Genomic DNA, 26,278 nt, shown 5'->3' with positions numbered 1-26,278 from the left:
TCTAGGCCCTATCCAGGCCCTCTGTGCTTGGGGAGGGAAAGAACTTGCTGTTGTCAGATATACATTCACACATACACACTGTAGAGTGTACTTTTGTACACACCAGTGCATATAAACAAACATATGTCTCTGCTTGTCAGTGTCTGTGTTGGGACCATGGTTTTGATGCCAGTTTGTGGCCTCAACACAATTAATGTAATCACTCAGTCTTTCAGCGCCATTGTTGGAAGCACCAAACATGCGCTTGACCTACTTCCTGAATCTCTCTGTATTATTCCCTAAAGAGGTGAGCGGAGCCCTGCCAGTGTGTAGGCTAACCCTCCCTCTGATGTCACTGTGCTCGGATGACGCATGGCTGGAGGTAGGGGCTCATTATGCTCCCTCTGCATTGTGCACATACTGTCCCCAGCCTGCCCTGCCAGGGGCTCTGAGCCTGGCCTGGGGTGGGGTGGGGGATATGGGTCAGCCAAGACCTGACCACTAACTGACAAACTAACAAGTGCTGAAGTCAGGCCTTGATTTGCAGTAGATTGAGGCTGAGGGTGTTCTGTACATAATGTACCTCGGGTTTAGGATGAGTCTGGAAAGGTGTATTGGATATGGAGGCTGTGTGGGTCCAGGTGTTGGAAGCTGTTGGCTTCTCACCCATGATATTGCTCTTTATAACAGTATCTCTGTTTCACCTTACCAATGCCCACCACCGTGCTGACGTAACAAGAAATTCAGTCAGTCGTGTGAAGCCGCTGTTGACCCATAGTTGTAAATCACATTGATGATGTGGATTCTCTGGGGACGTGTGTGTGTGTGTGTGGCTTAGTGCTGTGAATGTTGTTGATTCATGAGCCATGTAGTGTAAAATAGACAAATGACTCATCACTGTAATTGCAGCATATTGAACAGGCATGGGGAAATCCACAGAGCTTTCCTCTATATCACACTGTGTGTTTTTCAACGAGGACGGCGCATGCTCGGCTTTGTAGGCAAGCAGTAAGCATTGCAATCTGAAGTCTGACAAAGTCTAACTAATTTCTAAATGAGCTGCGTTTGGTGTAAAAACACTTAGCCAGCAGAATGGAGATGAAAAATCTCGTCCCGTGCCATGATGAAAAATGACAACAGCCGTAGTAACGTATTGGACATCTGCTGCAGACTGAAATCTAAAGTATACAGTGCTCTGAGGCAGATGTTTTCTCTAGTGCTGTGATTTGTGCTGCCACCTCACTTGTTGCAGTAAATCAGGTGCTTTACACTGTGTGTGTGTGTTCCTACTGTAATGGTTGCACCCTGTGGTGTTTGAATGATGTAGAGCCATCGAGCCCCTCTCAGGTGGGACTCCGCTAGTCGGACAGTTTAACCATCACATTGAGGTGACACATCCTAGAATATGGAATACAATCCACTTAGTGATTATCTACATAGCCTCTTCTCACTAAGATTTGTTTATATGAGGTGTGTTAAGTTGACTAGAGGTAAATTAGATTCTGTTATCGAGGGATTCTGGTCAGTCTGCCTCATCACAGACAGGTCTGGGATCAGTTTCCTCAGACTGGAGCCAGTGGTCTGAGTGTGCCAGGCGAGTCTTGGGGAGAGGAGGAACAGGAGCCGGCATTGACTGATCTCCACTTTCCCCAGACTTCTGTGTCGGAGGAAATGGGGCAATTAAGGACAGCTTGCTCAGACACTGCATGGGGTTAATACCAGGCTCTCGTAATTAAAAATAAATTACATTTTTCCTGTATAAATATTCAAGCCCCTCTCTGATGTGTGCTGCTGACTTTTTATGATGCGTAAGCTGTTTTTTCAGATTTCAGGAACATCTGGCACAATGTATCCTGAACCGTCCGCGGAATAAATTGAGTTTTGTTGCCTCTGAGAGATTCGTCTGTGGGTGTCTTGTGTTGGAGGAGATGGGCAGGATGGAGACGCATGGATTCCTATATGAGCTCTGTATGGGACTGAAGGGGCAGATACAAGGGTCCTGACTCCAGCTAAAACAGCCATTTGTCCTGGCTTTGACCTACTATAGCTGAAAGTGGGTGACAACATGGTCATTTAGGGAATGTTGGTGAACATATTAGCAATTAGATCACAAGAAATGGATCAGAACTGCTGTGAATAAGGATATCTCCTTGAAAATAATAACTTTGTGTATCATAAATCATCAAACCGCACAGCTTAATTTTCATAGACCAATCAACAATTAAAGAATTGAACCTTGTGAAACCAGCACATTATGGTAACCAATTATGCTCTTCCCTTCCTCCATCTCTCTTTGCAGGAGAGTACATTAAGACCTGGAGGCCCAGGTATTTTCTACTCAAGAGTGATGGTACATTCATTGGCTACAAGGAACGACCACAAGATGTTGACGCGTTTGAAACCCCCTTAAATAACTTCTCAGTAGCACGTGAGTATCTACTCTTTCAAGACTCTACTATCTACACTACCAGACAAAAGTTTGGACACACCTACTCATTCAAGGGTTTAACTTTATTTTTTACTATTTTTTACATAGTAGAATAATAATGAAGATATCAAAACTATGAAATAACACATATGAAATCATGTAGTAAACAACAAAGTGTTAAACAAATCCAAATATATGTTATGTTTGAGATTCTTCAAATAGCCACCATTTGCCTTGATGACAGCTTTGCACACTCTTGTGAAGCAAGAGTAATATGCCAGTGTTCTCCCTGGCTGTGTGTGAATTCCAGTGTTGTCTATGGGACTACTCTCTACGTGGCAGAAAGTTGCTGGGACAAGCTCTGCAGATGATTGAACAGAGTAATTAGACAACATACTGTTTGTTAAACAAAATGTTTCCTCCTGACACTCTTGAATTATAGTGGTTATTAACTGTCTGATTTCGATTATTTATCTGTGCGGCTGCTCTGTAGCTCTGTCTCCATCAGCAGTACAGAGAGGGCGGCACAGTTTGTCACTGAGCAGACCTGCAGTAGACCCACAGACAGCCAGGGCGTGTGATGCGGGTGGTGGGGCTGGGTTACACAGCCACACTGACAGGGCCCTGCTGGAGCTCAGTGGTGGCCCAGCCCCATATCTTCCATCTAACACACTTCCTGACAAACTCCTCCATGTTTCTTTTTGGCACACGCAGTATGTTGACTGTGTGAAAGAGCTACACTGGGAAACTGGTTGCTCTCTAAAAATTGTAACTTTGAACATTGAAATGCCTTTTCTTTTTATGTGAATGTCGTCTGTGGCCCATATTATAACTTTGACACATTTTCTGGAATTGACTGAAACGTCTGCCCTGATCAGTGCTCACAGTCCCATGTATTGACCAAATCCTTAGGTAAAAATACACTATATATACAAAAGTATGTGGACACCCCTTCAAATTAGTGCACACAGATGCACACAGCCATGCAATCTCCATAGACAAACATTGGCAGTAGAATGTCCTTACTGAAGAGCTCAGTGACTTTCAACGTGGCACCGTCAACGTGGCACCTTTCCAACAAGTCAGTTCATCAAACTTCTGCCCTGCTAGAGCTATCCCGGTCAACTGTAAGTGCTGTTATTGTGAAGTGGAAATGTCTAGGAGCAACAACGGCTCAGCCGCGAAGCTGCAAAGGGGGGACCAACTCCATATTAATGCCCATGATTTTGGAATGAGATGTTCGACGAGCAGGTGTCCACATACTTCTGGTCATGTATTTAGTATGAAGGAAAAGCTGTGATCTGGGTTCAGTTCCCTGTGTACGGCTGCATGGTGGCAGTCCCAGCAGTGTCTGTTAGGGTGGTGATAAAGATAAATGGCTGTAACTGCGGGTCTCTGTCTCTCCTCATGGCCCCTCTCTCCCGGGATGTGGCCAGAGTGCCAGCTGATGAAAACGGAGCGGCCCAAGCCCAACACATTCATCATCCGCTGCCTGCAGTGGACCACTGTCATCGAGCGCACCTTCCACGTGGAGACCCCCGAGGAGAGGCAAGCTCAGCCACAACCCCTCCCTTACACATACACACACACACAAACCACAAGCATGTGCATACACATAGTACACAGTACACTGGCTGTTGGTTGACCCTACAGTCTAAATTGCCTTCCTGTTGATAAGATGACAATTAAATGATTGGGCTGAATTAAATCATGTTAAATGAGGTGTTGTAATCTCCCTCTCCTTTCTCTCTCCTTCCTCTCTCAGGGAAGAATGGACGAAAGCCATTGAGGCCGTAGCAGACGGCCTACAGAAACAGGAAGAGGAGATGATGGACTCCTCCCCAGACCCAATGGACATGGAGATGTACCTGACCAAACCCAGACTCAAAGTGGTGGGTCCCCGCCCTCTTCACCCTGCCCCTTTGCCTTACCCCGCCCCTTTCTGCCTCACCCCAACCCTCACCGGCTCTTCCTGCTTCACCCCGGCGCCCTGACACTTTCCTAACAAATAAAATAAAAAATGTATTTTTGTCACATGCACCGAATACAACTGGTGTAGATGTTACAGTGAAATGCTTGCTTACAAGCCATTTGTAAGTTTGCAGAGTTTAAAAATGAAATAGTAACACAACAGGAATAAAATAAAAATACACAAGAATGGAGCAATATACGGGGAGTACCAGTACCAGATCAATGTGCAGAGGTATGAGGTATTTGAGGTAGATATGTACATGAAGGCAGGGTAAAGTGACGGCATCAGGATAGATAATAATAAGAGTAAAATAAAGAACAGAGCAGCAGCAGCAAATGATGCGTGTGAAAGTGTGTGTGAGTGTAATGTGTATGTACAGTACCAGTCAAAGGTTTGGACACACCTACTAATTCGAGGGTTTTTCTTTATTTTTACTATTTTCTACATTGTAGAATAATAGTGAAGGTATCAAAACTATGAAATAACACATATGGAAAAAGTGTTAAACAAATCAAAATATATTTTATATTTGAGATTCTTCAAATAGCCACCCTTTGCCTTGATGACAGTTTTGCACACTCTTGGCATTCTCTCAACCAGCTTCATGAGGTAGTAACCTGGAATTCATTTCAATTAACAGGTGTGCCTTCTTAAAAGTTAATTTGTGGAATTTCTTTCCTTCTTAATGTGTTTGAGCCAATCAGTTGTGTTGTGACAAGGTAGGGGGGGTATACAGAAGATATCCCTATTTGATAAAATACCAAGTCCAGGAACAGCTCAAATAAGCAAAGAGAAACGACAGTCCATCATTACTTTAAGACATGAAGGTCAGTCAATACAGAAAATGTCAAGAACTTTGAAAGTTTCTTCAAGTGCAGTCGCAAAAACCATCAAGCGCTATGATGGAACTGGCTCTCATGAGGACCGCGACAGGAATACAAGACCTAGAGTTACCTCTGCTAAAGAGGATAAGTTCATTAGAGTTACCAGCCTCAGAAATTGCAGCCCAAATAAATGCTTCACAGAGTTCAAGTAACAGACACATCTCAACATCAACTGTTCAGAGGGGACTGGGTGAATCAGGCCTTCATGGTCGATGCTCCGGTACCAACATCAGCCCTGGGAGGCTTAGCAACAGATGGCTTGTCCACTCTGTTTCATCACCACACATCTGTGCTCTTAAGTCATTACACAAAGGTCTAATGGCACCGGATTGGATGTCTCCTACACAACCGTTTTCAATATTCTCACCAGCCCTGGGGGTCAGATGTTAAACGAGTCACTGCAGCATATAGTCCCACCATTAGAAGCCTGGAAATTGCAGAGTGGATGAAATAGAACCTTAAATGCTTCTGTGTTGTTGTCAGTGGTATTATGTGTCTTGACTAGTTAGAGCATGAATTTGTTATAGCCGCTGTTTGTAACCCGATGCCGCTTTTTCTCCCCTTGCTCATAGACTATGCACGATTTTGAATACCTCAAACTCCTCGGAAAAGGCACTTTTGGCAAAGTGATCCTGGTGAAGGAGAAGGCCACTGGACGCTACTATGCCATGAAAATCCTGAAGAAGGAAGTGATCGTAGCGAAAGTGAGTAGAGGCCACTAACTAGAAAACGAAAGAGGGAGAAAGAGCATGGGGGCGGTGAGGGGCGATCATGGATACCTAAACGGCAGCCATTGTGGGAGTTGCACAAACACTCTTTGTGATCTCTTTCAGGATGAAGTGGCACACACACTCACAGAAAACCGAGTGCTCCAGAATTCCAAGCATCCGTTCTTGACAGTGAGAGACCCCTCCATCCACTCCATCTACCTAACCCAAACTCTCTTCTGGCAACAAAGACTCTGAGGACCCACTCCACTTCAGCCTGAGAGCTTTCCCCCATTCAGGGGGAGATGCTGATTCTGGGTTGGGAGAGTTTGAGCAATGTTTACAAAGACAGCAATAGGCTTGGCCTCCTTTGAGGACACTAGACATCTCATTGTCAGTTAACCACCTTTCTCAAAGTCTGTGATGGCTCACAATGCCAAACTCTTCCACATTAAGTGGCTGGAGTAACACATGCATCTTGTGTTCATCCCACTGTGGTGAATGGGGCTAGCAGTTGTCACGCAACAGTTATATACCAAAGGCAGATATCACTTCAACAAGACTTTGGTTTCTTATGGAGAACTTGTAATGGCATGCTTAATTTTTGATCCATTGCAGTTGTTTAGGTTATTGGTGTATATCCCCAGGGTCTCATGTGGCTCAGTTGGTAGAGCATGGCGCTTGCAACGCCAGAGTTGTGGGTTCGATTCCCACAGGGGACCAGTACGAAAAAAGTATTAAAATGTATGTACTCACTAACTGTAAGTCGCTCTGGAGAAGAGCGTCTGCTAAATTACTAAAATGTAAATGTATATCCCCAGGGCCTCAAATACTCCTTCCAGACCCACGACCGGTTGTGTTTTGTCATGGAGTATGCGAACGGCGGAGAGGTGAGCTTTTCAAACAGTCAATAACACCTGACTCGCAAGGTCCAATTTAGCTAGTAGTAGCCAATAATCCTCCCACCCCTCCTTCTGTGTACGCTAACCCTGTTCCCTCTGTCTCTCCTCTCCCTCTCTCTTATCTTCCTCTCCTCCTAGCTGTTCTTCCACCTGTCCCGGGACCGGGTGTTCTCGGAGGAGCGGGCGCGGTTTTACGGGGCGGAGATAGTGTCAGCGCTGGATTACCTGCATGCTGAGAGGAATGTGGTCTACAGAGACCTGAAGGTAAGGCGGGGGAACACAGTCTGCGGACCGGGATATAAATAGTGTCCGCAGCAGCATGCTGCAGCCAGGTTAGGGACTCATCGATCGGCCTCCCCCTGATTCAGGCCTCACTGCAGCTGGAGACCTAGACCATCCCTTTCTACAGCAGGAGTAGAATAACCACCATCTCTTTCTGGGCAGATGTTTGGTTCATTTATTAATCTTTGTGTTTACCATTAATTTAAATAAGCAGTGATGAAAAATGTGTATTTTAGTATTGACAGTCATATTTTACAACCGTCAAACTGATTCTGTCCAGCTGTAAATTGTTCGTACCAGAAGGAAGAGACCAGTACAGAAACTCAGTGAACTGTATTCATAGCATAAGAGCAGAGGTAGCAGAGGAATGATATGACTGGTTTTAGGAGGGAGGGGGGGGGGGGGGTGCATCTGTAGCCCTGTTTCTTCCAGCTGATGAAACTATACCAGCCAGGTCAGCATAGCCCCCTCCCTCCTCATTCCCCCCTCTCTGCTCTCCCCATGGGTTTATGAGGCAGGCTCCCAGCCTGCTAAGGTTCTCCTGAAAATGCCAGGGTAGCAGTATTGGAGGATGTGCTGACTGGCCTGCTTGCCTGGTGCTGCTGGCCACGTGTGGGCTACAGTTGCCAGGTGACTTTTACTGAGAGGACACACTGATATTAAAAGGACATGCATTGCTAGCTCATGCCTCTCAGAGCTGAAGCCAAATCAGCTGTGCCTCAATCACATAGTCACTCTCCCTCCTCCTGTTGCTGATACTTCCTGTCTCATTCTGTCTCCTTGTCTCAGCTGGAAAATCTCATGCTGGACAAAGACGGACACATAAAGATCACCGACTTTGGACTGTGTAAGGAGGGGATCACAGACGGGGCCACCATGAAGACCTTCTGTGGGACGCCAGAGTACCTGGCCCCAGAGGTAGTGTATTCCCACAGTCCATTCACAATATGTGGGTCAATAAATCATACAAAAAATGTGTCATAAAAGATGGAGGCCTTTGGAGTCCAACCCATGTGGCCTTCTTCCTCTTCAGATGTAATTGTTTTTGAAAATGATGTGGTGAAAATACCTGATAGTGCACTCCTTTGGCATGTTCTCGTGAGTATTTCTGTCTATTCAAATTTGAGTTTAAATCAACTGAAGAGAATAAAGTCACATAATTGGTAAATAACTGAAAGAATTAACAGACTAAACACGTTTGAAGAGAGGAACTGTAGTGCAGCGAATATATCCCACTACACACATCATCGTAAATGTCTGTTGTCGGGCATATTGTTAAGGCATACAAGCTATGTCACACTTTTTCTGGTATATTTCCTATGTGCAATTTGTTGTGTAATTAATTGTAAGATGCAGGGCTCCCTTGCAAAAGAGACCTTGGTCTCAATGGGGCTCCCTGTTAAAATAAAGGTAAAATAAACTGTTGAAGAGTGGCTTTGGGACAGCTGTTCCTAAATGCCTGTCTAATCTCCCGTATAAGACATGCAGCTAATGAGTCTGCAGTGTGCCTTGGGCAGGACAGGCTGTGCCCATATTTGTTGGTTGAGAAGGCATGTGTACAGGGGTGTGGCTGCTCCCCATTGCGTGCAGGTATGACATGTGGGGTGTGTAACACGATAGGACATTGTATGCGTGTGTGTGTGCTAGTCCCCTTGCCTCTTGCTGTAAGAAGGTTTTCTGGGAGGAGGGTGCCCATGTTGACACAGTTGCTGGCTCGTTGTTTTTAGCCTCCATTTGGAATTTGCTGGGGGGTTTGGCAGTGCCTCAGGAAACGTGAGTTTCCGCCCTGGAGAAAAGGCCACATTGGCACCAGCTGCTCCTGGCACTGAGGGGGCTTCTAGCCCACTGATGCCCAGGATGCCTATCCTAACCTGGGCAAAGCCAGGGCCACGCTCTGGGCCTGTTGTCCTCAGTTCTACCCAGTAACAATCTCACATGGCATTTTCATCTGACATCTTTATATTCCTCTCGCTTAGACTTTCAGCTATTTATAATTTGTCATAAATGTCCAGATCAACTAGCCCATGTCAGCAAAAACAATTTTATTTCATTTTTTTCGCCGATAGATATTGTTGTAATTTTTTTGTCACTCAAATGTCACTTGAATACACATTAGACTGGCAAAATTGATAGATTTTTATTTTTTTTATTTTTTTATGCTTCAACCTGTTAAGGATCGGACCCTTTTTTCAATTTCAGCCTAAAATGACATACCCAAATCTAACTGCCTGTAGCTCAGGACCTGAAGCAAGGATATGCATATTCTTGATACCATTTGAAAGGAAACACTTTGAAGTTTGTGGAAATGTGAAATTAATGTAGGAGATGACATCCTACTCGTGGGGCCCGAGTGAAAAGGTTAGGGAACCCCTGCTCTAGAGGACCATCCTGATCTATAGCATACAGTAGCCATCATCACCAAAACCAACTAAAGCATGAATTACTATATAACCATCATGTCACGTCCCTGTTTATCATTTTTGTGTGTCCATGTGGTGTATGTTATAAATGAGCTGAAAAACAACCCCCCCACCCCAGCTCTCTCTTTAGCATTCTGAACACAGTAACATAGCTTGTGGCACCATATAACAGCCACAGCTTTGCTCCTCCTCTGGCAGCGGAGACATCAGGGGGCGTTTCCATGGTGATGGGGTCGCCATAGAGCGTCTCTATGGAGCCAGAGCCAGGCAGTGTTACAGGTTGTTCTGCAGTAAACAATGACCTTGTTGTGTGTGCTGCACAGGAATGCTGTAACGTCTGGGAATATTCCACAGGCCATACCCACTGCTCGGCCCAGGACTGTGTAAGTCTGCCTCTAGAGCACACCCATGGAACCAGTTTCACCTAATCCACTGTGAAATAGTGTCGTTTTATTGAAACATTGGAACGGTAATGAAGTCGATTTGGGAAAGTTATGAACAAGGAAAAGGAGAGTGAAGGGCATGTGTTTGGGAGAGGGACAGTAGCTGTGTTTGTGTTAGAGGGAGGAAAAAGGCCAGAGAAGTAAGATAGAGGGCAGTATCAAGTGGAGGAAAAGTACAGCAAGTGTACGTTTCACTCCTACCTCCTCCCTGCACTGTGCTGTCCTTTGGGCCAGTGTAACAGAGCTGGTCCAGGCAGCCCTGGTTACGTGTGTGAGGGATGAGCTTGGCTCCTGTGGTCCTGGCAGCTCCACAGCTGTGGTGCTCTTCTACATATATGGGGCAGCTGCAGGCCCAGCTGTCGTGTGGTGTGAATCACACGACAGCAGTGCTGGAAATAGAGACGGTCCAGTAATCCTAGCACCGTGCCGGCTTCACGTTACCCCTGCCCTCCGAGTCCTCCTCGCCCCTAACCGCAGCGCCAAGCAGTGTGCCCACAGATGCAGACACACACGCACACACTGCCCACACAAACGCACACAAACACACTCCGGTTTTGTTCCATTTACAGCCACATCCATCCTTCTGTTCTGCCTGCCTCCTCTCTCTGGGTCTGTGTACCTTCATGTTCATATTTAATTCTATTAGGCTGCCCCCTTACCTATGAATCTATTCCTGGACCAATTTATCTCCCTCATATAACCTTGATGTTTTAAAGAACAGCCTGTTCTCATTGGCTTGATTTCACCTATAATATCCTTCCGGTACTGTTGACCCATCTACATGCCCCAGAAGGCCTTGTATAGTAACAACTCAAATACTATTGCTGACATTCAACAGGCTGCCGCAGTTAGACAGCACAGAGCCAAAGCGAGCCAATTGATTAGAACGTGTGAACACGTCATCTTCCATGGTGTGTAAGCCTCCACCTCCATGACTTAAGGGCTGTGGCAGTGGTGTGGTGTATGTGGTTGCTGCTATGGGGACTCTGCTTCCACTAACTGGCCCTTGCCTCGCCAGCCTCCAGCCCCTGCCCAGCCTATCCCTCCCTCATGGTGGTGTGTAGTGTGTACTGCAGACCTCTAGTGATTAAATATGCAGGGCTCCAGGGGAAACTCTATCCCTGCTCCTAATGTGAGATGTGAGTCAGTGTTGGCTGTGGCTGCTCGGAAAGCCCAGACCAGGAGAAGGGGGGTGGGGGGCTACACTGGCCTCAGGGTTCTTTATACAGCCTGGAGAGCTGCTTCCCTCACTACCCACCTAATGTCCATCCACTTAGCTAATCGCTAGATCTAAACCAAGAATGTTTAGTATGTCTCTCTTGATGCTGTCATAGGCCTGAACGTACATTTGAACTCCTGCTAGCTCGTCCTTGTACTGTCCTGTATTCTTCCAAGTATGGTTGTGTAACTGTCCCTGATGGTATTATATTGTATTGAGTTGTGGTTGTCCTGTGTTGTCCAGGTTCTGGAGGACAATGATTACGGTCGGGCGGTGGACTGGTGGGGTCTGGGTGTGGTCATGTACGAGATGTTGTGCGGTCGGCTGCCCTTCTACAACCAGGACCACGAGAAGCTGTTTGAGCTCATCCTCATGGAGGACATCCGTTTCCCACGCACCCTGGGCCCCGAGGGCAGGTCCCTGCTCTCCGGCCTGCTCAAGAAGGACCCCAAGCAACGGTGCGTAGACCCTCTTGCCATAGACCCTCTTGCCAGCAGTTATCCTCCATACTGTATGTACAGAATCCCGTGCTATATAAGGGCATGAAGGGATTGATTTGGCCCCGTATTTACTTTGTTTTGGTCCCTCTATCTTCCAGGTTAGGTGGAGGACCAGATGATGCTAAGGAGATCATGCAGCACAAATTCTTTGCCGGGATTGAATGGCAAGATGTGTATGAGAAAAAAGTAAATTAGTGTTCCATTTTCCATTACTTCAGAGAACAACCAATAGATTTCACCAGGCCTGCAACTGTCTACACACTGATTGACAGGACAGATGTGCTCATGGTATCCTCTCTTCTCTTACAGCTGGTCCCGCCCTTCAAGCCCCAGGTTACCTCGGAAACAGATACACGGTATTTTGACGAGGAGTTCACAGCACAGACCATCACTATTACACCGCCCGGACAAGGTACTACCTGACCCACTGCCACTGTATCTTTACATGATACACACACACACCACACTCACATCACAGAGAACAGTATTACATGCCCAGATAGACAATCATACTTCTGTATTTCACTGACTGATTGGACCTGAATGCTTTTGATTAATCGTGATGATCACAGTCTGACTCAGGATGAACTGGAAACACAAGTGGTTCTAAATGTCATTACTGTAAAGAATACCTATTGAGTTTCAGAATCTCACATAAATTCACCTCCCCCTCTTCAGAGATTTTAACTGAACTTTAAATTATAATTTGGCTCTAAAGGTCAATGTTTATTTTGGGAGGTTACAGAATTGGAGTGTCTCAAACGAAACCCCCAAGCTGATCTACATTGTTTAGTTTTAGATATAATTTTTATTGAAGATGGTAATATTCTTCCTTTTTGTCAGGCTCATGAGACTCTCTACTTTAAATGCAGTCCTATCTTTGGCTTACTCTGACTGCCTAGTACTTAAATTGGAATGAGTTTTTGGGTACTTCCAGTAGTTTTACTCACCTATTCATTGAACAAAGAAAATAAACCATTTTAAAGGTGCACTCCATAAGATTTCCACGTGCCCTTGATGTATATGATACTTTATACAGTTGCGGCCAAATATATTGGCACCCTTGCACTTTTCTTAAATAATTCCCTATTTCTAAAATAAGTTGAAATAGAAAAGTAAATGTTTTCTCCACACATTATATCATTTTCAACATTGCAGATCCAATTAAATTTTTGTAAACTTAAGTTTACAATTTTAATTGAGAAAATAAATACAAATGGCATGGACAAATGTATTGGCATCCCTAGTACTTGGTTGCACAGCCTTTGGCCAAGATAACTGCAGACAAACGCTTTTTGTAGCCATCAGTGAGCTTACTGCACCTTTCTACAGGCCATTTGGCCCACTTTTCAGCAGCAAACCGCTCTAATACTTCAATGTTTGAGGGGTGCCCTCCACCAACAATTTTTTTCAGATCTCATCATAAGTTTTGGATGTGATTCAGATGTGGACACTTGGCTAGGCACTCCAGAACAGTCCAGCGTTTCTTCTCAAACTATTCCAGGGTGCTTTTGATGTGTATTTGGGGTCGTTGTCCTGCAGGAAGACCCACAACCTTTAACAGAGACAGGTTTTGGACACTGGGTTGAACATTGCACTCCAAAACACCTTGATAATCTGCTGATTTCATGATGTCTTCACATGTTCAAGGCCCCCAGTACCAGAGGCAGCAAAGCGACCCCACAGCATTATTGAACCTCTCCCATGTTTGATTGTAGGGAGGGTGGTATTTTCTTTGAATGCTTAATTTGGTCATTGGTAAACATAGGAAGACCCCACTGCTGAAGGAGACACAAGAATGCCTGACTGAACTTCTCAAAAGCCCACCTAAACAAGCCTAAGTCCTGGGGGAAATCTTCTCAGGACCAATGAAACAAAATTAGAGCTCTGACAATACAGATCAGCGCTTTGTTTACTGACAACCAAATTAAGCATTCAATGAAAAATTGTATGGTTGAGAGGGATGAGGCAAAAGAGATGGCAAATAGGTCTGGCTGTACAACCGATTGGCAAACGTACTGCAAATTGAGAAATCATGTGACTAAACTGAATAAAAATAAACTACACTGAAACAAAGATAAATGACATAAAGCATGATAGTAAAAAGTTTGGAGCACCTTAAATGAAATTTTGGGCAAAAATAATCAGACGGCTCATTCATCACAAAACCCACTGATATTGCCAATTACTTTAATGATTTTTTCATTAGCAAGATTAGCAAACTTAGGAATGACATGCCAGCAACAAACGCTGACACTACACATCCAAGTATATCTGACCAAATTATGAAAGACAAGCATTGCCATTTTGAATTCCGTAAAGTAAGTGTGGAAGAGGTGAAATAAAGCCACCGGGGTTTGACAACTTGGATGGAAAATTACTGAGGATAATAGCAGACAATATTGCCACTCCTATTTGCCATATCTTCAATTTAAGCCTACTAGAAAGTGTGTGCCCTCAGGCCTGGAGGGAAGCAAAAGTTATTCCCCTACCTAAGAATAGTAAAGCCCCCTTAAATGGCTCAAATAGCCAACCAATCAGCCTGTTACCAACCCCTAGTAAACTTTTGGAAAAATGTGTGTTTGACCAGATAAAATACTATTTCACAGTAAACAAATTGACAACAGACTTTCAGCACGCTTATAGGGAAGGACATTCAACAAGCACAGCACTTACACAAATGACTGATGATTGGCTGAGAGAAATTGATGATAAAAATATTGTGGGGGCTGTTTTGTTAGACATCAGTGCAGCTTTTGACATTATTGATCATAGTCTGTTGCTGGAAAAACGTATGTGTTATGGCTTTACACCCCATGCTATATTGTGGATAAAGAGTTACCTGTCTAACAGAACACAGAGGGTGTTCTTTAATGGAAGCCTCTTCAACAAAATCCAGGTAGAATCAGGAATTCCCCAGGGCAGCTGTCTAGGCCCCTTACTTTTTTCAATCTTTACTAACGACATGCCACTGGCTTTGAGTAAAGCCAGTGTGTCTATGTATGCAGATGACTCAACACTATACACGTCAGCTACCACAGCGACTGAAATGACAGCAACACTTAACAAAGAGCTGCAGTTAGTTTCAGAATGGGTGGCAAGGATAAGTAAGCCCTAAATATTTCAAAAACTAAAAGCATTGTATTTGGGACAAATCATTTACTAAACCCTAAACCTCAACTAAATCTTGTAATGATTAATGTGGGGATTGAGCAAGTTAGAGACTAAATTGCTTGGAGTAACTCTGGATTGTAAACTGTCATGGTCAAAACATATTGATACAACAGTAGCTAGGATGGGGAGAAGTCTTGTCTATAATAAAAGCTGTTCTGCATTCTTAACAGCGCTATCAACAGGTCCTACAGGCCCTAGTTTTGTCGCACCAGTCGTGTGGTCAGGTGCCACAAAGAGGGACTTACGGAAATTGCAATTGGCTCAGAACAGGACGGCACGGCTGGCCCTTGGATGTACACAGAGAACTAACATTAATAATATGCATGTCAATCTCTCCTGGCTCAAAGTGGAGGAGAGATTGACTTCATCACTACTTGTATTTGTGAGAGGTATTGACATGTTGAATGAACCGAGCTGTCTGTTTGAACTACTGGCACATAGCTTGGACACCCATGCATACCCCACAAGACATGCCACCAGAGGTCTCTTCACAGTCCCCAAGTCAAGAACAGACTATGGGAGGCGCACAGTACTACATAGAGCCATGACTACATGGAACTCTATTCCACATCAAGTAACTCATGCCAGCAGTAAAATTAGATTTAAAAAACAGATAAAAATACGCCTTATGGAACAGCGGGGACTGTGAAGCAACACAAACATAGACACATGCATACAAACACACAATAACATATACACTATACACACATGGATTTTGTGTTATAGATATGTGGTAGTATAGTAGAGGCCTGAGGGCACACACTTAAAATGTTGTGAAATCTGTTATGAATGTATTGTAATGTTTTTAAAATGTATAACTGTTTTAATTTTGCTGGATCCCTACAATCAAACATGGGGGAGGTTTGATAATGCTGTGGGGTTGCTTTGCTGCCTCTGGTACTGGGGGCCTTAAATGCACAAGGCATCAGGAAATCAGCTGATTATCAGGTGTTTTGGAGTCCAATGTTCAACCCAGTGTCCAAAGACTGGGTCTCCATTGGAGGTTGTGGGTCTTCCAGCAGGACAATGACCCCAAACGCAAATACAAAAAACACCCAGGAATGGTTCAAGAAGAGATACTAAACTGTTCTGGAGTGGCCAGATCTGAATTACATCCAAAACCTATGGCGAGATCTGAAAACAGCAGTTGGTGGATGGCACCCCTCAAACATTGAAGAATTTGAGCAGTGGGCTAAGGTGCAGCAAGCTCACTGAAGGCTACAAGAAGCGTTTGTCTGCAGTTATCTTGGCAAAAGGCTGTGCAACCAAGTACTAGCCAATAAGTACTAGCCAATACCAAGGTGTGAAGACCCAACGTTTTTTTCCAATTTCAACTTCTTTTAGAAGAAATAGGGAATTATTCAAGAAAAGTGCAGTACTCAAATAATTAAATCCCACGAGAGAAAAATATTACATCGTTTTGAAAATCATTCAAGGTATAGATTGCACTCTCCAAGGCAAGCATTTAAATGATAGTGGGGAAGGTCCATCTTCCCAGTGCAATTAATGGGAGCTCAAATTACATAGTGCTTATTCAATTCCTCTGGGGGATTTGTGCCCTCTCCTGGAACATGTGTGTAATGTCTGTTATTCCATAGTTCACAGTGTCCCTCACATGGAAGTGTTAGACCACTAGCAGTGTGTGCCAAACTGCGCCCTGGGCTAGTACTAGGTACATTATGCATTAGGACTCAATCATAATGGGTTTTGTCACTGAGAGGAGAATATGTATTTGTATTAAAGCGGAAAATCAGAACATACACACTAATGGAGTTCTCGGTGCCATCTCGCTCTCTCTCATATTTTGTATTCCAGAAGACAGCATGGAGTCATTTGACAGCGAACGGAGACCCCACTTCCCACAGTTCTCCTACTCTGCGAGTGGGACAGCCTAAACACACCCCTTTCATTCCTCTGGTCCCACCATTTCCCCTCACCTCATCAGACTGCACATCCAACTACCGGGGCCTTCGCCACATCTTTCTTTACTTCACCAGTGTCTCAGATAGTATTGTTGAACAGACATTTGCAATCTGCAGGTTCGGTAATTATATGGGAAAATACTCCATACTACACAAATGAAAAACAACTGGTTGTTTCTGTGGCCTTTTAAGACTTTTATAATGGTGAGAGATAACACTACAGTGCATTTCCTGCTTGTCTTTATGTATACAGTCAGACAAGCTTGATGTTCATAAAACCATAATTTATAGGAAAAGAGTGGTCATGCAGCAGTGTGGTATATGAATTTAGAATGATAAGGCTACACGTTCTTAAACTTTTGTTTTCCTTGCTTTTGTCAGCACCTGTTATATTTGTCACATACTATTCACAAAGTGAACGTTTGCCCGGAAACGTTTACGGGACCATAAGGATTGTATCGGAATTAGCCATTTAAAATTGAAATGTATTTTGCTGTTCTTTGTTTAAAGGGGAAATCTGTAGTTGTTACATACATTTTTTGACTTATAAATGAATGATATGTACCCATTGGTTCTTGAAGAATATAACTTATACATGGCTAATGAGCTTAGTTGAACTGTCGTACCACATCAGAACCCAAAATATAAGATTGTTTTACTCCAATGTTTGTAAACAAACCCTATATAGCCTCAGAATGGTTAAAATGATCATTTTGGATATCATGGCTGGTCAGTCCTTGCAGCCATAGCTCTATGAATTTTAGAGTGGTTACATTTCTCCAGCCCCATCCCTCAGCTTTTTACCGAAACGGGTGGGGAGAACGCTTTATTGTTTCAACTGCTGATTTTGGCTTTAATACAAATAAATATTGTGGCCCAACGGCAATAGATGACCAATGACTTAATTTTCTATGAAGTGGGAGGTTAGTCTTATGTTGATATTGTTATCAAGACCCCTGTAGCTCAGTTGGTAGAGCATGGCGCTTGCAACGCCAGGGTTGTGGGTTCGTTTCCCACGGGGGGCCAGTATGAAAATGTATGCACTCACTAACTGTAAGTTGCTCTGGATAAGAGCATCTGCTAAATGACTAAAATGTAAATGTAAGACTTTCACTCTACACTATCACTATTTCACCAACACTTTGAAACTCCTTGGGCTGCCAGTTTACCTAATTAATAAAATGAAGCATTCTGTATATCTAACTGTTAGTAGAACATGGTTGATTCTTATAGGACTTCCATCTCTCAAAAAAACATTCTTATCAGAATTTTTGAGCCCCAAAACATTAGAGAACAAAGTGAGAATTACATGATGGACCACTGTCAGAGCGCTGCCGCCATAATCAGTCTAATAGAGAAATTGTGCAATACAGTGGCAGAGAGCGGATTAGCAGATACTTAAATAATGCTTATTCTGGAAGCAGGTATAATCTAAATGGGTTAAAGCTTGCTGTCAACGAATCTCAGAACTGTGTGTCTACATGGTCAGTTAGATATCCATTTCCTGTTGTCCCATTGAAAAGACAGAGTTACTCTAAGCCCCCTGGACTATCATGTGCTTGGATCATGGTGCCTCCCTGTCTGAATGTTGTGTTCCAAACACTCTAGGCTGCTTCCCTCTGAACTGGCAAGTCAGGTACTGATCCTTTCTCCCCAATCAGGGAATTTTTTCTCTCTTCTGGGTTTTCTTCTTCTACAGTATTGGGTGTTTTCCTCCCAGTGCACTCACTGCAGCCTCAATGAGGTCACCATAACAATATACACTCCTTTAGGACTTACTCCATAAACAAACTGGGCTGTGGTTCAGGGGGAAACAAGTTGAGTCAGCTTTGATCTCTATAGGTAGGGATGGGTTCCATTCCTCTGTACATGGCTCTGAGTTGTTATTTATAGAAAACCAGCAATGAAAATGAATTGGACTGTGCCAATGATATGCACTTTCCTGCCCCAAAACATGTACGTATGTATGTATGTGTACACTTGTACTTGTTACACTTTGCTGTCGGACATGACTGAACAGCACCTTTCTAGACATGAATTCTGAAAGGTGTGAACTATGAAAAGATTGTTTGCGCAATTAACCCCCATATACAGATTGCTGTAGATAAACTGAGAATCTTGAAAATGCATTTTATGAAAATGCTTAAGTGGAACACAGTTCTCCGATGAGTTTCCAGAAAATTCTGCTGTGTTTTCAGATGACTGATAATCACTATACAAAAGTTCATCATACAAATGAATGTAACAGCTTTTATTTTTATTTTCACCTCAATTCCTGTTTCTCAAACAATTGTTCAATTGTTAGATGTGATTGTTGCTTATTCCTATGCACACTCATCCTTTGCTGTCACCCTCTGAAAATAGGGAAATGCATTTTATACCTTTCTTTTTGTAACTTTTTTTGTACCTGCCCTTTCCCATTCCCGAGACTGAGGACACCAGCTTTAGTAAATCAATAATATCAACTTTGTACACTGTTTTTACTGTTTTGTTTTTTCTTTCAAATGTATTAAATAAAATCTAAACCTGCCAACTTGTCTTTCATTGTCTTTTGTTCAGTTGATCATTCAGCCATTCTTACAGACCTCAATAACTTCTCGGATATGCTTTTAACCCACAGTCATAGCACAAGCTTGACTTGCTAATGCTTTGATCTGAGTGAGTGAGGCGAACGTCTGAAACATACGAATATACCTAAATACTGAGTGTCTGGATAGGTTGGACTTGGCCCCGTTTCTGTACCACTACAGAACTGCATAGGTCCATGTCTGTCTGATTCTCTCTGCAGCTGGTAAGCTCCCCTGGGCCAGACCCAGATGGTACAGTCTCCTGAGCAGATGTTGACAGCCATGGCTCTGTCTGTCTGTGGCCAGCTGCACTGCTCTTCACTACAGGATCATGGTTGTACCCAGCGTGGGGCTCACCTGACAACCGCTCCTCACCTGGCTTCAGTTGCACAACCCACAATGCACCTCTTTGTGCTAGCAGTTATTTCCTGACCTCTTGGGGGATGTGTTGTGGGGAACTTGTCAATTACTGACTCCACAGTCTCTACCTCTTTCACCTTATCTCACTGCTGTACCAATCTTTCCTCTTATCTCTGAAGATTGAAAACCATCTATGCTTTACATACAGTGCCTACTGAAAGTCTACAAACCCCTTGCACAGTCTTCACATTTTGCTGCCTTCAAATGAAATAAAAAATATGGTATTTTTTTTCTACTTCAAAAAAATGTCAAGTATGGGTAGCTGCAGCCCAATAGATGGGTTAGGTGACAACATCATGAAAATGATGTCCGCGCTTCCATGGGGCAGAAGTCTGCGTGTTGTTGTGATTCTGGATGGCCAGATTGCTAGCAATAATGACAAGAAACTGCCATGTGGGGAATAGTAAGAGGCTCTTTTCATTTGTTTTAACTGAATTTATGTCAATGTTAATATGACTCAAATTCGCTAGCTAACAAATAACTGTAATGATGTATTTGAGTGCTCATTGTGCAAATGTTTTAATGTTTTCAATAAACACTGGAGACGAAATATAGCTTACATTTAAGTCATTTAGCAGACGCTCTTATCCAGAGCGACTTACAAATTGGTGCATTCAACTTAGGATAGCCAGTGGGACAACCACCCTAATTTTTAAATGTTTTAATGGGGGGGGGGTAGAAGGATTACTGTTACACTATTCCGGGTATTCCTTAAAGAGGTAGGGTTTCAAGTGTCTCCGGAAGGTGGTCAGTGACTCAACTATCCTGGCGTTGTGGGTGAGCTTGTTCCACCATTGAGGTGCCTGAGCAGCGAATAGCTTTGACTGGGCTGAGCGCGAACTGTGCTTCCGTAGAGGTAGGGGGGCTAGCAGGCCAGAGGTGGATGAACGTAGTGACCTCGTTTGGGTGTAGGATCAGAGCCTGAAGGTGAGGAGGTGCCATTCCCCTCACAGCTCCGTAGGCAAGCACCATGGTTTTGTAGTGGATGCGAGCTTCAACTGGAAGCCAGTGGAGTGTGCGGAGGAGCAGGGTGACATGAGAGAACTTGGGAAGGTTGAACACCAGACGGGCTGCAGCGTTCTGGATAGGTTGTAGGGGTTTAATGGCACAGGCAGGGAGCCCAGCCAACAGCGAGTTGCAGTAATCCAGACGGGAGATGACAAGTGCCTGGATTAGGACCTTTGCCGCTTTCTGTGTAAGGTAGGGTCGTACTCTGCGAATGTTGTAGAGCATGAACCTGCAGGATCGGGTCACCGCTTTGATGTTAGTGGAGAATGACAGGGTGTTGTCCAGGGTCACGCCAAGGTTCTTTGCACTCTGGGAGGAGGACACAATGGAGTTGTCAACCGTGATGGCGAAATCATGGAGCGGGCAGTCTTTCCCCGGGAGGAAGAGCAGCTCCGTCTTGCCGAGGTTCAGCTTGAGGTGGTGATCCGACATCCACACTGATATGTCTGCCAGACATGCAGAGATGCGATTCGCCACCTGGTTATCAGAAGGGGGAAAGGAGAAGATTAATTGTGTGTCGTCTGCGTAGCCAAGATAGGAGAGACCATGTGAGGATATGAAAAAGCCAAGTGACTTGGTGTATAGAGAGAATAGGAGAGGGCCTAGAACTGAGCCCTGGGGGACACCAGTGGTGAGAGCACGTGGTGCGGAGACAGATTCTCGCCACGCCACCTGGTAGGAGCGACCTGTCAGGTAGGACGCAATCCAAGAGTGAGCAGCGCCGGAGATGCCCAACTCGGAGAGGGTGGAGAGGAGGATCTGATGGTTCACAGTATCAAAGGCAGCAGATAGGTCTAGAAGGATAAGAGCAGAGGAGAGAGAGTTAGCTTTAGCAGTGCGGAGAGCCTCCGTGACACAGAGAAGAGCAGTCTCAGTTGAATGACCAGTCTTGAAACCTGACTGGTTTGGATCAAGAAGGTCATTCTGAGAGAGATAGCAGGAGAGTTGGCTAGAGACGGCACGCTCAAGAGTTTTGGAGAGAAAAGAAAGAAGGGATACTGGTCTGTAGTTGTTGACATCGGAGGGATCGTGTGTAGGTGTTTTGAGGAGGGGTGCAACTCTCGCTCTCTTGAAGACGGAAGGGACATAGCCAGCGGTCAAGGATGAGTTGATGAGCGAGGTGAGGTAAGGGAGAAGGTCTCCGGAAATGGTCTGGAGAAGAGAGGAGGGGATAGGGTCAAGGGGGCAGGTTGATGGGCGGCCGGCCGTCACAAGTCGCAAGATTTCATCTGGAGAGAGAGGGGAGAAAGAAGTCAAAGCATAGGGTAGGGCAGTGTGAGCAGGACCAGCGGTGTCATTTAACTTAATAAATGAGGATCGGATGTCGTCAACCTTCTTTTCAAAATGGTTGACGAAGTCATCCACAGAGAGGGAGGGGGAGGAGGAGGAGGATTCAGCAGGGAGGAGGTGGCAAAGAGCTTCCTAGGGTTAGAGGCAGAGGCTTGACATTTAGAGTGGTAGAAAGGGGCTTTAGCAGCAGAAACAGAGGAAGAAAATGTAGAGAGGAGGGAGTGAAAAGATGACAGGTCCGCAGGGTGTCTAGTTTTCCTCCATTTCCGCTCAGCTGCCCGGAGCCCTGTTCTGTGAGCTCACAATGAGTCGTCAAGCCACGGAGCAGGAGCGGAGCAGGAGTCAGCCGGCCGGGAGGATATGGGACATAGAGAGTCAAAAGATGCAGAAAGGGAGGAGAGGAGGGTTGAGGAGTCAGAATCAGGAGATCGGAGGGAGAAGGATTTAGCAGAGGGAAGAGATGATAGGATGGAAGAGGAGAGAGTAGCGGGAGAGAGAGAGCGAAGGTTGCGACAGCAAATTACCATCTGAGTAGGGGCAGAGTGAGTAATGTTGGAGGAGAGCGAGAGAGAAAAGGATACCAAGTAGTGGTCGGAGACTTGGAGGAGAGTTGCAGTGAGATTAGTAGAACAACAGCATCTAGTAAAGATGAGGTCAAGCATATTGCCTGCCTTGTGAGTAGGGGGGGACGGTGAGAGGGTGAGGTCAAAAGAGGAAAGGAGTGGAAAGAAGGAGGCAGAGAGAAATGAGTCAAAGGCAGATGTAGGGAGGTTAAAGTCACCCAGAACTGTGAGGGGTGAGCCATCCTCAGGAAAGGAACTCGTCAAGCTCATTGATGAACTCTCCAAGGGAACCTGGAGGGCGATAAATGATAAGGATGTTAAGCTTGAATGGCCTAGTGACTGTGACAGCATGGAATTCAAATGAGGAGATAGACAGATGGGTCAGGGGGAAAAGAGAGAATGTCCACTTGGGAGAGATGAGGATTCCTGTGCCACCGCCGCGCTGACCAGATGCTCTCGGGGTATGCGAGAACACATGATCAGACGAGGAAAGAGCAGTAGGAGTAGCAGTGTTTTCTGTGGTAATCCATGTTTCCGTCAGCGCCAAGAAGTCGAGGGACTGGAGGGTAGCATAGGCTGAGATGAACCCTGGCTTGTTGGCCGCAGAACGGCAGTTCCAGAGGCTGCCGGAGACCTGGAACTCCACGTGGGTTGTGCGCGCAGGGACCACCAGATTAGAGTGGCAGCAGCCACGCGGTGTGAAGTGTTTGTATGGCCTGTGCAGAGAGGAGAGAACAGGGATAGACAGACACATAGTTGACAGGCTACAGAAAAGGCTACAATAATGCAAAAGAGATCAGAATAAAATTAACTAAACATCTGGAAAGTGAGAGAGCGGGGCCTCCCTCACTTACCTTTCACTGAAACACTCAAATATAACTCTCCCAACTTCCACTTTAGAAATTATAATTGTTGTAAACTACAGCGGTTCTAAGCCAACCCTGTCTGTTTTTCCCCATAGTCTGTTTTTCCTCATAGTTGCGCACGCCTCGGTTATGTTGCTAAACAACCACAGGAGTATGGGCTAGTGGGTGTGTCGAAAGGAGTGGGTGTATGGAAAGCGAATCAGCTAATTGGGTAGATTTGTTGCCACTCAAGACCGTTTTGCGTGGCTGATTGGGCTGCACAACGAGTCGATAAGCCTGGGACCAGTGCCCCGATGTTGTATGGACATGCCTGCCAGCCTGAGACCTGACTGTGATAAGCTTCCTACTGGGTATCAGGCTCGTGTCGCCAGCGGTTGTTATGTGGCCATTTTTTTTCTCCTCCCGTGATTTTATAGCAGCCTACACAATAAATACCTCGTATTGATTACTCAATGGGGAGGGCATGAACGGTAACAACACCGGGACACAGTGCCGTTCGCTCCCGCTTGACAGGCACTACTGTCCGGCATTGCAAGTAGCTACCTAGGATCAGGGTGACAGTCACAGTAAGCACACACATACAGTTGAAGTTGGAAGTTTACATACACCTTAGCCAAATACATTTAAACTCAGTTTTTCACAATTCCTGACATTTAATCCTAGTAAGAATTCCCTGTCTTAGGTCAGTTTGGATCACCACTTTTTTTTCAGAATGTGAAATGTCAGAATAATAGTAGAGAGAATGATTTATTTCAGCTTTTATTTCTTTCAACGCATTCACAGTGGGTCAGAAGTTTACATACACTCAATTAGTATTTGGTAGCATTGCCTTTAAATTGTTTAATTTGGGTGAAACGTTTCAGGTAGGCTTCCACAAGCTTCCCACAATAAGTTGGGTGAATTTTGGCCCATTCCTCCTGACAGAGCTGGTTTAACTGAGTCAGGTTTGTAGGCCTCCTTGCTCGCAAATGCTTTTTCAGTTCTGCCCACAAATGTTCTATAGGATTGAGGTCAGGGCTTTGTGATGGCCACTCCAATACCTTGACTTTGTTGTCCTTAAGCCATTTTGCCACAACTTTGGAAGTATGCTTGGGGTCATTGTCCATTTGGATGACCCATTTGCGACCAAGCTTTGACTTCCTGACTGATGTCTTGAGATGTTGCTTCAATATATCCACATCATTTTCCTTCCTCATGATGCCATCTATTTTGTGAAGTGCACCAGTCCCTCCTGCAGCAAAGCACCCCCACAGCATGATGCTGCCACCCCCGTTCTTCACGGTTGGGATGGTGTTCTTCGGCTTGCAAGTAACCCCCTTTTTCCTCCAAACATAACGAGGTTATTATGGCCAAACAGTTCTATTTTTGTTTCATCAGACCAGAGGACATTTCTCCAAAAATAACAATCTTTGTCCACATGTGCAGTTGCAAACCGTAGTCTGGTTTTTTTATGGCGGTTTTGGAGCAGTGGCTTCTTCCTTGCTGAGTGGCCTTTCAGGTTATGTCGATATAGGACTCATTTTACTGTGGATATAGATACTTTTGTACCTGTTTCCTCCAGCATCTTCACAAGGTCCTTTGCTGTTGTTCTGTGATTGATTTGCACTTTTCGCACCAAAGTATGGTCATCTCTAGGAGACAGAACGCGTTTCCTTCCTGAGCGGTATGACGGCTGCGTGGTCCCATGGTGTTTATACTTGTGTACTATTGTTTGTACAGATGAATGTGGTACCTTCAGGCATTTGGAAATTGCTCCCAAGGATGAACCAGACTTGTGGAGGTCTACAATTGTTTTTCTGAGGTCTTGGCTGATTTCTTTTGATTTTCCCATGATGTCAAGCAAAGAGGCACTGAGTTTGAAGGTAGGCCTTGAAATATATCCACAGGTACACCTCCAATTGACTCAAATGATGTCACTTAGCCTATCAGAAGCTTCTAAAGCCATGACATCATTTTCTGGAATTTTCCAAGCTGTTTAAAGGCACAGTCAACTTAGTGTATGTAAACGTCTGACCCACTGGAATTGTGATACAGTGAATTATAAGTGAAATAATCTGTCTGTAAACAATTGTTGGAAAGATTACTTGTGTCATGCACCAAGTAGATGTCCTAACCGACTTGCCAAAACTATAGTTTGTTAACAAGAAGTTTGTGGAGTATTTGAAAAATGAGTTTTAATGACTCCAACCTAAGTGTATGTAAACTTCCGACTTCAACTGTACAACGCATGAAGCAACAGTTCAGACATCATCAGCACTTTTAATAACAATTATTGTCCGTTTTATAACTGAAAATGTACAATTATTTGACTAAAAATAACAGTGAAATACGACTCACATGCTGACCAGTCCGCTCGCACGCGCATGTTGATTTTGTCCACAAACACCAGACGCGATCAGGACACGCAGGTTGAAATATCAAAATGAACTCTGAACCAACTATATTAATTTGGTGACAGGTCGAAAAGCATTAAACATTTATGTCGATTTAGCTAGCTAGCTTGCTGTTGCTAGCTAATTTGTCCTGGGATATAAACATTGGGTTGTTATTTTACCTGAAATGCATAAGGTCCTCTACTTCAACAATTAATCCACAGATAAAAGGGTAAACCGAGTTCGTTTCTAGTAATCTCTCCTCTTTTAGGCTTCTTCTTTTGACTTTATATGTCGGTTGGCAACCAACTTTAAGATGCATTACCACCACCAACTGGACTGGAGTTTGGACCTCAGTTC

The 26,278-nt window shown here is 44.5% G+C and overlaps 1 protein-coding gene across 1 annotated transcript; it reads left to right on the top strand.

Annotated features, from left to right (window-relative positions):
- Positions 1–2,278: 2,278 nt before the first annotated feature.
- Positions 2,279–19,361, top strand: LOC311125142 (RAC-alpha serine/threonine-protein kinase-like; the record flags this gene model as incomplete). The annotated part of the gene is made up of 12 exons (XM_084199204.1): positions 2,279–2,407; positions 3,844–3,955; positions 4,173–4,299; positions 5,836–5,967; positions 6,097–6,162; positions 6,792–6,860; positions 7,011–7,136; positions 7,944–8,072; positions 11,480–11,694; positions 11,835–11,922; positions 12,046–12,148; positions 16,726–19,361. Coding segments are annotated over 12 exons (1,376 nt in total), but the record flags the coding sequence as incomplete, so codon positions are not given.
- Between the last annotated feature and the right edge of the window lie 6,917 nt (positions 19,362–26,278).

Source organism: Coregonus lavaretus, assembly GCF_964263955.1.
Source record: "Coregonus lavaretus genome assembly, contig: HAP1_SCAFFOLD_3892, whole genome shotgun sequence".
NCBI lineage: Eukaryota > Metazoa > Chordata > Actinopteri > Salmoniformes > Salmonidae > Coregonus > Coregonus lavaretus.
Note: the sequence above shows the minus strand (reverse complement) of the source record. Positions and strands in the feature narration are given on the sequence as shown.